At 36.7% G+C, this 12,380-nt stretch overlaps 1 protein-coding gene across 1 annotated transcript; it reads right to left on the bottom strand.

Annotated features, from left to right (window-relative positions):
* Positions 1–1,101: 1,101 nt before the first annotated feature.
* On the bottom strand, positions 1,102–11,124 carry LOC117388656 (stomatin-like). The gene is made up of 7 exons (XM_033986242.1): positions 11,058–11,124; positions 10,379–10,497; positions 9,709–9,781; positions 8,849–8,931; positions 7,647–7,850; positions 6,685–6,819; positions 1,102–1,287 (listed from the first exon to the last, which is right to left on the bottom strand). Exons 1-7 carry the CDS (start codon positions 11,122–11,124, stop codon positions 1,102–1,104), a joined length of 867 nt encoding a protein of 288 aa, XP_033842133.1.
* Between the last annotated feature and the right edge of the window lie 1,256 nt (positions 11,125–12,380).

Genomic DNA, 12,380 nt, shown 5'->3' with positions numbered 1-12,380 from the left:
CATGGAAAAAAAATAAGTTATACTGTCAAAACCAGACCTCAGTAGGTTAGACTACTGTAACGTCCTGCTCACTGGCCTCTCCAAGTGAGTGGTAAGACAGCTGCAGTACATCCAGAACACTGCTGCTCGGGTCCTGACTAGAACCAGGAAGTACGAGCACATGTGTCCTGTGCTCAGGCTGCACTGGCTTCTGTGGCTCAGAGAATAGACTTTAAAGCAGCTCTGTTTGTGAACAAGTCTCTCCATGGCCTAGAACCAAAGTACATCTCCGACATGTTAGAGCCATATGAACCATCTCACACTCTGAGGACTTCAGGGACCGGCCTCCTGCTGGTGCCCAGAGTCAGGACTAAACATGGGGAATCAGCATTTAAGTTTTATGCAGCTAAAACTTGGAACAGTCCTCCTGAAGATGTGAGACAGGCCTCTACTTTGACAATATTTAAAACCAGGCTCAAAATAGTTCAGTTAACCTGCATATGACTCAAAGGGTTTGATTCTGCACTCTCCTCTTTCAATGTTAATTTTATGATGATTACTTTTTTTTTGATGTTTTGATTTGTTTGTATTATGATTTTAATGTCTTTCTTATTCTGTAAAGCACTTTGAATAATTTTTTGTATGAACTGTGCTATACAAATACACTTGCCTTGCCATTTTCAGGGGTCTGTGACCAGTGTAACTAACTGAAAAAAGGTTGGCTAATGCTAGCTAGGTTGTGACTGTAATTTTATGCATAAGAGACTTGTTTAACAGCATAAATCAGTTCACCTGTTGCAGTTCCAGCTAAGTCAGTTCTTTACGGTCAGATTGTGTAATAACAAATCTCAGATTAAAGCCTAACTTTAGTAACAGAGCTTCAGATGGACCAGTGTCCACAGTTAGTATCACATCCCCAGGGAATTTAGATGACATCAGCTGCAAAGTATCAATTGCCATACTGTGGAACATTCCTGGCAAAGCAATAACATCTCCAAGGAGACAAACAGAGAATTTTCATAGTGTACCTTCAAATCCTCAATCCTCCTGTAAATGTGTTCCTTTGTCAAAAACACTGTACTTAATAAATAAATGTGATTTGATTTGCAGAAATGGTAAACTTTATGTGTTTTTTGACATAAATTTCCTGATGATCTCCATGGGAACGGCGGTGACGATGATGGAGGTGGAGCTGTGCACAGAGGAGAGCGACTGGAGGTATCGGAGCTGGAGCGCAATGGGTGAGAGAGAGGAGGCTGCCTGCTTTAGGGCGAGGGACGCTCCTAGTTCAGCCTGAGCACAGATTAACTGAGAGAGAGAGGGAAGGGAGGGAAAGGACAAGAGAGAGGGAGAGAGAGGGGGGGGGGAGAGAGACAAAGGGAAAAAGAGGCAGAAGAGACAAAGACAGACAAAGTGAGGGAGGGAGAGAGGGAGAGATAGAATGGGCAGGAGTGAAGGAGAGAGGTTGACAAAAATGAAGAAGGCAAAGGAGAGATGATGCCAAATGTTAAAAATCTACTGTTATTGCTTAGAAATTATTTCATCACAATTAAAGTGTATATTCATTGATTAGACAATTTAAGCTTAAAGTAGATGTATTCTGCAAAGTTGACTTTTCAAAGCTTTGAATCATGTTATAGCTGTGTCCTTCTCATTTACCCTTGAAGTTGTATTTGGAGTGAATGTTTGAGCACTCTTTAATCACTTATTTTCAAGACACCATATTGCCGATCAACCCTTGTTTTCAACAGCATACACCCACTGCTCTGTACTTACTTCATTGTCCAATTTTATTTTCTTGATTGATGATATATGTAGGATTTGGCAGCATCGCATAGTAATTTTGGTACACTACTACCACTACTCGCTAGTGTGATGTGCTGCGATCCATGAGAGGGACCAACAGCTACATGTTTTTTTGTTGTAATGACGTTTACAGCGACATCAGTTCCCATTGGGCACTACAGTTTTCCAACATGGAAGTCAGTTTCTTTTATTAAGTTGTTTTAGATGAATACTGCAATTTAAAATGTGCAAATTATATTTTTTGGCCTTTCCGGTGAATATCTGTTCATTTAATATTAAAGGGTGTAACAACCCAGTGAAGAGAACTAGGATAATTACTTTTCTGAGGAAGGAGAACATATCAGTAGCTATGTTGCAAGAGACACACCTGACTGAAAAAGAACATAAAAAACTTAAAAAAGATTGGGTAGGATATGTCTATTTTTCTTCTTTTAATACTAAACGTAGAGGTGCGGCAATACTGATACATAAAAAATTGCCTATAAATATAACCCACATAGAAACTGATAATAATGGCTGTTTTGTTTTAATCCACGGTACTTTGTATGGCAAGAAAGTGACTATAATGAATGTGTATGCAGCTCCAGACCTTGATCCCTCATTTTTTATTACTTTGACTGATGTCTTATTTAAATTTCGTTGTCCCACTATGATAATCGGTGGAGACTGGAACTGTGTAATGAACAATGCTCAAGATAAAAAGCCTAGCCTCACTGGCTTTAAACAAACCCCAAGACAACGAGCTTTACAGCAAATGCTTGATGAGGTTGATTTGATAGATGTGTGGAGATGCATGCACCCTGGAGAGAAGGATTACACCTTCTTCTCAAATCCTCATAAAATGTATACGAGAATAGATTTTTTCTTGATTTCCAAAACAATGTTGGAGGCAGTTAAGCATAGTAGTATAGGAAGCATACATTTGTCAGATCATGCACCTATCAAAATAGAAGTAACTTTTTGTGGCTCCCAGAAAATTAAAAATGCTTGGCAGTGCAACAGGTCAATACTATCTGACTTAAGTTTTTGCGAAAAAACTAAAGAAAACTTGGTGTATTTTCTTTCAATTAATGATAATGGTGACACCGATCCGGCAAATCTATGGGAAACTACTAAAGCTTATCTGCGAGGCTTAATGATCTCCTATTGTGCTACCAAAAAAAAGAAAATAATTTATGAGCAAAACAGACTTATGTTAAAATTACAAGAAGCAGAAACTGAACATAAACGTTCTCTTACTGCTGAGAGTTGGGAACAGGTGCTGGTTGCTAAAACTGCACTGAATTCACTACTGATTCAAAAAACTGAAAAAGAATTATTTTTGCAAAAGTATAAAAAATATAATAGTAATAAATCTGCAAAGTATTTAGCAAGTTTGATTAACAATAAAAAACAAAATACTATAATAACAAAAGTAAAAGATGCAAGTGGTAAATTAGTTCATACAACAAGGGAAATTGTACAGGCGTTTAGAAAATATTTTATTAATCTGTACAAATCCGAAACTGTAAGTGATGAAAGTGATAAAAATATGGATTTGTTTTTTCAGAAATTAAAACTACCGAAAGTTAATTTGCAGGATAATGAGGGACTCAATGCTGAAATCACAATTGAAGATGTTAAAAAATCAATCAACTCGTTAAAAGATGGGAAAGCTTGTGGCCCAGACGGTTTTCCTGCAGAGGTGTATAAAACCTTTGTGGACATTTTTGCTCCTCTGTTAACAAGAATGTTTCAGCATGCATATGATGTGAAGAAACTGCCAATTACAATGCAGCAATCCATTATTACATTAATACCTAAAGAAAATAAAGATCTTGAAAATCCTGCATCATACAGGCCATTATCAATTCAGAACACAGATTCAAAAATTCTAGCAAATATTTTAGCAATGCGCCTGAATAAAGTGATGCACAAATTAGTTTCCTGTGATCAAACTGGCTTTATCCAGACACGGCAATCCTGCTCCAATGTACGACGGCTGCTCGGCATTTTACAGTATGTAGCATATAAACAAGAAAAGGCTGCGGTCATTACATTGGACGCAGAGAAAGCCTTTGATCGCGTTGAATGGATGTATTTATTTAGAACACTTAGGGAATTTTCATTTAAGGAAAACTTTATTAATTGGATTAAATTGCTCTATACAAATCCACAGGCTGCTCTTTTAATGAACGGAACAATGTCTGAAACATTCTTGTTGGAAAGAGGCACCAAACAAGGGTGTCCACTTTCTCCTCTTCTGTTTGACTTGATCATTGAGCCACTGGCTGAATGTATAAGAATGAACAAAGAGATCAAGGGCATAGAAACAAATAATAGCTCTCATAAGATATCACTCTATGCTGACGATGTTCTTTTATTTTTGAACAACCCTACAGAGTCTATACCTCCACTTATCAGGACTATTGAGGAATTTAGTCAATTCTCAGGTTATAAAATTAATTATGAAAAATCATTAGCCCTTCCAATTGGAGATATAACAGACAGTATAACATGCTTTCATCCTTTTAAGGTAACTACAAATGGGTTTAAATATCTTGGCATATACTTTTCTACAGATTTAAATAAGTTAATTAAAAATAATCTTTTACCTGCAATTGCAAAGATTAAAACTGACCTCCACAGATGGACGCCTCTGTCATTATCTTTGATGGATCGGGTAGCAGTTATAAAAATGAATGTTCTTCCTCGCTTGCTGTATATAATACAAATGCTACCTTCATATATCTCTTCTAAAATCTTCAAACAAATACATAGTGCTATAAGAGCATTTTTGTGGAACAACAAGCGACCTAGAATGGAACTTCAGAAACTTCAGCTGCCCATCCAGAAAGGAGGCCTTGGGATTCCAAATTTCCAATTCTATCACTGGGCATCACAATTAAAATTTGTTTCAGAGTGGGTTAAAAATGGCCTGTTCTGTTTTCCTGATTTAGAAGGAATTGGCTTAGATACTGCACAGCTAGAATATCTCCCCTTTTTATGTTTGGAAAAAGTATATGCTAATATTAAAAACAATTATATTCTTAAAAATATCTGCAAATCTCTTAGTGCTATCCGTAAACACTTTAGTATTGACAAATATTCGTTTTCAGCACCTATTGCTAATAATCCAGATTTTCAACTCACCTGTACTGATTCTGGCTTTAAAGAATGGAGGGAAGTAGGTATTACAAAAATATCAGATCTCTATGTAGATGATTTTATAAAGTCATTTCAACAATTAAAAAATGAATTTAATCTCCCACAAGCTCACTTCTTTCGATATTTGCAAATTAGAAGTTATCTCAATTCTATTACATATTACAAAAATGGTGTAAAAAACAGTATTTTGGATAATATTTTTATAAAAGCTGTTGTGCTTAAAGATAAAATTATAACAAATATATATGACCATATTAATATGAATACAGGTGTAGTTATTAATATTAAGAAAAGTTGGGAATATGATTTTGGTGTTAAATTGGATGATCAACAGTGGATCAAAGTACTAAATGATGCAAAACAAATCACTAAATCAAATAAATCTCATGAAGTACAGTATAAAATTATTAATAAAATGCATGTGACCCCTGTAACTCGGAGTAAATATGAAACTTGCACAACACTTTGTTTTAAATGCAAAAAGGAAGCAGGAACCTATTTTCATTTAATGTGGTCATGTCCAATTATTCTTTCATTTTGGTCTTCAGTTCTTCAGGAAACTGAAAAATATCTTGGAGTAAAAGTACCTGAAGACCCTAAGGCTTGTATATTGGGTATAAACAACTATACTCGAGAAACAAAAATGCTTAATGTTATAATGTACGCTGCACGCCTTTCTATACTCCAGGTATGGATCCAGGAACAATCTCCCTCCCTCACCCTCTGGCGTGAAAAACTTCTATCAATTTTGCCTTATGAAAGGCTTTACAATGTCCTTGAAGGAAAGCTAGACTCTTTTGTTAAGGACTGGTCGCCCCTGCGTGAGTTTTTAGGCCCAGAATGGCAGACAATAACACATATAGGTATGGACTAAAAAGTTAAATGGGTAATAGATTCCCTGTGTTTTTTTTTTTTTGTGAAGTGAATCTGAAGTAGACCAGATTATTGATATTTTATGTTATAAAGGCTCCTTTTGGTATGATATTGTCCCCCTTTTGTGTGCTTATTTGTTGTTGTTGTGTTTTTGTTTGTTTTGTTTTTTTTTTTTTTTGTGTTTTTTTTTTTTTTTTTTTTTTATATATATATTTGTGTTATCAGTAGATATGTATTCAGTTTGTTATTGTGAAATATCATGTAAATAAATAGTTTAAAAAAAAAAAAAAAAAAAAAAAAAAAAGTGCAAATTATAACATAATGATCCACGGGTGTCATAGATTAAAACTATATTAACAGACACAAGCACAATAGGTCTGTGGTACCTGATTTTCAGGTATTTAATCTGTTTAACTTGTCCACAGCTCTTACACATCCATGGCACATCATTAATATCCACATGCCTTCATTTTCAGGCGGATTCACAGCTTTAGAACTGCTTTGCTCAGACAGTGAAGTGAAACTGGGTTGCACCTACTGATCACAGCCAGAGTGCTATAATTTAGATTAAAATCCTCATTGTAGCCATCTTTTGCTTTGGCGACAAATATTTAGTAGAATTACTTTTTTTCTTAGCTACAAAATTGAATATTCATATTAATGTGTTTGATGTCTTCTGTATGCATCTAAAATGTAAAAAGTAGTAAAAATAAAGAAAAAAAAAACATTGAATGAGACAGTGTGTCCAAACTTTTGACTTTTGACTGATAGTATATATAATCAGGGAAACTGAGATGTGTACTTAAGTTTCCCCGTAGACTAATCTATCCTGTGCATTATACTCAGAAACCATAAGATTGATGTACTAGTGTCTTGTACCTTTGCCCGGGCATGTCTCTGGGTTTCTGCCTCCAAGGCCATACAACGGAGCAGATCCACGGGCAATGCCAACCCTTTGAGCTCCACCCGTTGCACCTGAATGCCCCACGGCCTCGATGCGGCTTTTATCGCCTCCTACAGAACACCAGGGGAAGTACAACCAACAACATTGAAATGAGAACTAGTTATTACAGTCTATATGCATGTAAATGTATTTGTGTCACTAGGATTTTCACCATCAAATTATATAAATCATCATTAAAACTGCATACAATATTATGAATACTTGTATGATATTAAAATCAAGATTAATACACATGTTAAAGGTGCACTATGTACCTTTTTGGTGAAGGGTCTGCAGCCTGCTAGTCTCCATGAAAATGTGCTTGTGAATCATAACAGGGTTTTTTTTTCCAATTACAGGTGTTTATATTGTTAAAAATATACATTGAAAATTATGTTTTTTTATTTATTGTCAGCATGTCGCCTTTCCACAGATCTGACCTGTAACTTGGCATGGTGGGTGGAATCACCTGCTGCTCTCCATGGAGATATACATGTTTAATGCCGTACTGTGAAGATTTTAGGCAAAGCCATTACATTTCCATGCAATGGCTTTGCCTGGCAGCAGGCAGCAGACCCTTCACCAGAAAAGTTACATAGTGCTCCTTTAAAGAATGTTGAGAAGCATTGAGTAAGTATGAACTGCTCAGCACTACCAGTGTTTGTTGGCTAATGGCTAATTGTGACCATACAAACATTGAAATTTGATTCACCTTGCATTCTTGGTTACCAATTAACAGTCAGTCAACTAGTCAAGATGAATAGTGTACATTAAATTCTTGGGACAGATGTCTGTTTAAGAAGCTACTAGGATGAGAGGCGAAACGTACAACAGCATTTACTTTTAAAAAACGTGTTTTGTGCCAAGTTGACAGAATTTAATTTCCTTTTACCCTCACCTCAATTTTCTGGGCCATGCTCCTCCTCTGAGTGATTATCTGGGAGAGAGAGTGAGACCCGACTGCAGCTCTGAGGGAAGTCTGAGCCAAGAGCCGAATGACCTGAGGCCCGTCGTGCACCTGAGTCATCCACAGCACCGGCTCCACCACACGATAGAACAGCACGGCATCTACCTCCAGAGACACTGAGTCTGCAGTCAGCACCTGAAAGAGGAAGAGGAGGAGAGGGAGAGGGAGGAGGAGGAGTTGGAGGAGAGGAGGAGAGAAGGAGAGCGAGATCAACTGCAAAACCCAGATTACCTCAAACCAAATTGTGGTTGAGGCAGGCGTGTCCAAAGTCCGAAGAAAAACTACCCACAATAGATATCGACCCCCAAAAATTATTGTTCCATGATCTATATATAAAACAGTAATTGGGTAATCTTTATTTTTAATCAATTTCAATTTTAATAGGTTGTTCATTTTATGATTTTTGTTTTTAAGAAAAGTCACTGTTAGCTTTGAGACACAGTGAGCTGCTGTGCACAGAGCCTATTGGCATGACCACAGAGGATGGCTGCCATAGCTTGAAATACGGGCCAAAAAGCCGTTTTAAAGACCCCCAGACAGACTGTGCATTGTTTGTGCACATGAATATTGAACATTTTACACAAATCAACCTACTTTATATCATATTTTAGCTGCAAAACATTTCTCAAATTCTCAATTTAAATAAATGGGATTCCCGCTTCTGGAATTGCTGCCACTAAAAAAGTGTGGTTTGGTACATTTAGAGGCAAAAGGGCCCAGGTGGAATAAATTCAATAATTGGAAGGGAGATCAAATTAGTCTGTCCTCCCATACAGCACAATATTAAAGGCAATTTAGTTCAGCTATTTGCAATTAAGTGTTTGGTAGACCCTGTTTTGGACAGTTGATACATGGCAAAATTGCTCCACTGCAAAAAAATGTATGATAATCTCCTCTGCATTTGACCCATCCTTCAATATCACTGGGTTAAACCTGTCGGGAACAGTGGGACCCATCTCCAGATCTGGAGCTTGTTTTGGTCAGGACCTTAGCTAAAGGATTTGACCTATTGTGCATGTTATGGGTTGATGGGGGAAACTGGAGTGCTCACAGGAAGCACAGCCTCAGTATTGAACCCAGGACCGACCTTCTGACTTTGTTCATGTTTTAGATCAACGAGGAAAGATTCTGACCTGTTGTGGTTCGATGTCGATGCACACGGTTCTCAGGTCAACTGTCTGAATCTCGTCCAGCCATGGGATGATCCAAAACAGACCTAAACACAAGTAACTCACGTTTATATTTTAAAGCAGACCTATTATGCAGAATCGACTTTTCAGATCTTTCAACCGTGTTATAGTTGTTTCCTCTCACCATTTACTCACCAAAAGTTGTATTTGGAGTGATTTGTGCATGTTTGAGTAATCATTATGCATGTTTGAGTAATCATTAATCACTTATTTTGAAGACACTATATTGCCGATCTATCCCTGTTTTCACACTCTCTCTATTTACTTCGTTCTACAATTTTATTTTCTTAATTGGTGAAAAATTTGCTACCTAACATAATCTTACTAACATAATCTGCAGCTCTCCATCGAAGGTGCCAACAGCATGCAGAGCTTTGTTTTGATGACGTTTGATGTTAAATCACCCAATCACCCAATTATAGTCAAATCAAAATGACTTTATTTGTCCCAAAAGGGAAACTTGAGCATATTGAGCAGTATAATATAATAATAAGCTCAAACAAAAGTCTCAGTAGGGTCATTAGATCTATTGTCAGGGCAGTTTGAGAAGCGTAGTAGGTCTTAGGACAAAAGTGTGAATCCTCTGTAGTAACTATATTATTTTACTTGAAGAATCAAGACATTTAAATGTAAGTCAGTCACAAGACACTGAACAAGTTTGAATTTTCATCTGTATCTGTCATCTAAAGTAGATTTTGATATACATAAGAAAGAAAGGTGATAGTACAATAATAAACTTGTATCACTTGTGCTCTGTGGCATGTCTTGATTTGGATATTTGTATGTTAGCGGTGCACACATACCTGGTCCTTTGACTCTGCCTTTAATAAGTCGTCCCAGCCTGAAGATGACTGCTCTTTCATACTCTTGAATGATCTTAAATAATAAGAAAAGGTGTAGCGTTCAAAACTGTAAAATCCAACATTTATTACAACTTCTTGTATTGTGTTTTTTCTTCTTGTAATTATGTCTAGGTAAAGGTAAAGGGTTTTCTCATTATCTTTTACAGTTTATCAGATCATACCCTATAGCAGCCTGAAGGTAACAAGCCAGTCTTATTTTGCATTTGCGTATTCTTGAGTGAATCAGACTTTGAGTGGTTATGTTTATATGCATAACGAAAGTCTGATTATTATCTGAATTCTGGAGTTATCAGATTATTGAAATGTCATGTACCGTAAACAGAACATCTGATGTGAGTAATCTGATTTCTATTTGATTGTTCACAAATTATGCAAAGATGGGCAAACTAAGGTGGTCACAATAACATTGAACTGGACTTTGCATATGTGTGTGTGTGTGTGTAAACACAACCCAAAACATGACCTTTTGATTGTAAAATGTACCCAAGTGTCTTAGTACTTCCATCTTCAATGAACTCACAAAATGTATGTTACTCAAATACACAATAGAAAGAGAGATTTTTTTCTTTTTGTGATTCTGGGAGATTCTGGGAGATGTTTTTTTTATTACCCTGCCACATCCCCATATTGTGATCGGGAATGTGAGGACGATGTAGACCAGGGACAGTGCAGTGATCACTGCTCCGAGTACCTCCAGCAGGCCCCGGGGCCTTCTCCCTCCATCTGCTCCTGTTACAGTAACAAAAAATCAGAACATCAGTGCTGGAAGTACCTAACTGAAGACATGTGCCAAGAACAATGTTCTGAATACAAATTTTGAGTAACTGTATTCTGGTACAGTTACTTTTTCATTTGGTGGTATTCAGAAAGCAGTTACTTTCCTAAAACCAAAGTAATACTTGGAATACTTGAAATCTAGGCTTTGAACTGTACAGTATTAGAGAGGAAAACATAAAACACTGCTCTTGTGGTGAGTGCATGTTTGATTTGTCCTTCTCTGATCAGTGATAAATGTAGAACAAACAATGAAACAAACATAACAGCTGATTTTAATCCTATGTTGCGTGTTTACATTATAATTTAAATACAACTCTGTATGAAAGTGTTCTAAGTACTCAGAATACAGTACTCTGATGGGACCATGTATCAGAATATGTTACAAAACACACTTTAATGCAGGTATTGAGTATTCTATAACTAAGTACATGTTCAAAGTATTCTCCCCATCACTGCATTAGATGATTTAATAAATATCTGTGAAACAGTGGCACACAGCTCATGTGACCTACCTGTAGGAATATGTTCAACATGTTCACGCACCGTGCGTAAAACTCCCACCCTGTTACCGCCAAACATTTGTTTCCACTTGAAAACAACATTCAGTCCAGTTAAATCACGATTTATGTATGTTATTGTGGATAATGTCCTCGTTTTTCTTGACTTGTTTTGTATAATAAGTCGTTACTGATGGGATGAGCTGTGTCCTGCGCGTGCGGAGATTCTCTAAATCCTCGGCATTTGGTCCAGGTCCCCGGATGTCAGTCAAAGCTAACTAACGGCTGCGTGCTGTATTTTCCATAGAAACTGAGATCATTTCATACTTATAATATTGATATTAAAGTTAATTGGCATGAAAGTATTATTTGCCATCACTTAAATACAGCTCAGGTTTTTCCTGAGAGACTCATTTCGCAAACCTAACCAAAAGCCCTAAACTTACCTGTTCATAAACCTAACCCTATTTTTAACCTCAGCCTTAACCTTATTGCATAAAATATATTGTCAAAAATCAACATTTGCATGGCCACTAACACAAAGTGGCTGTTGTTTGACATAACTGTGTTTGAGGGGAAATGGTGCCACAGATGCATCAGTAGAAAAACTGGATGTGTTTTTGTTATAATTTTAGGTCTAAATTCGCTTTGTCTTGTCAAAAGTTTTTGTCAGCACAGGTGAACAGGTGTATAGGAAAACACTGTTTTAAAGTGGGTTGCCATGGTTGCAATAGAACGTTAGGTCCCGCCTCCGGACGAGCTTTTAGAAAGTCCCGTCCCTGCTGACACTTCCGCGTCACGTTGCCATTGGCGACAGAGCTACGCCTACCCGGATGTTGATGTCACGACAGCGCAAGTAAATTCATGCTTATGTTAAATTGAATGTAAAACTTGGACTAGAATATGAATATTTCTCACATAAACATGTATATATTATGATTCATATTTCATACCAAAAATTAAATCCCTTTGAATTATTGCTGTGTTAACAACTTAAAACATTATAAAAGTCTCAAACCATTTTAAATATGCACAAAATGCACGTGCATTCTTTTGACCACAGGATATGAATTGTATGCATGAGAGATAAGATGAAATCTTTATTTTGACACAAGACACAATACTTGTGATAAATATTAACCATCCAAGAACTGTTGCCTTATCTCATCTTAAAATAAACAGCCAAACCTGTTTCCTAACTTAAAAAAATATCACTGTTTCTAAACTTCCTCAATGCGAATGACCAGTCACTGCAGACTGTCTCTCCTGACCCAACATTCTAGCATTAAAGTGCTTATGACAGGTTAGCTTTTTTACTAAAACACTGTTATGATTATT

Source organism: Periophthalmus magnuspinnatus, chromosome 20, assembly GCF_009829125.3.
Source record: "Periophthalmus magnuspinnatus isolate fPerMag1 chromosome 20, fPerMag1.2.pri, whole genome shotgun sequence".
Taxonomy (NCBI): Eukaryota; Metazoa; Chordata; class Actinopteri; order Gobiiformes; family Gobiidae; genus Periophthalmus; species Periophthalmus magnuspinnatus.
Note: the sequence above shows the minus strand (reverse complement) of the source record. Positions and strands in the feature narration are given on the sequence as shown.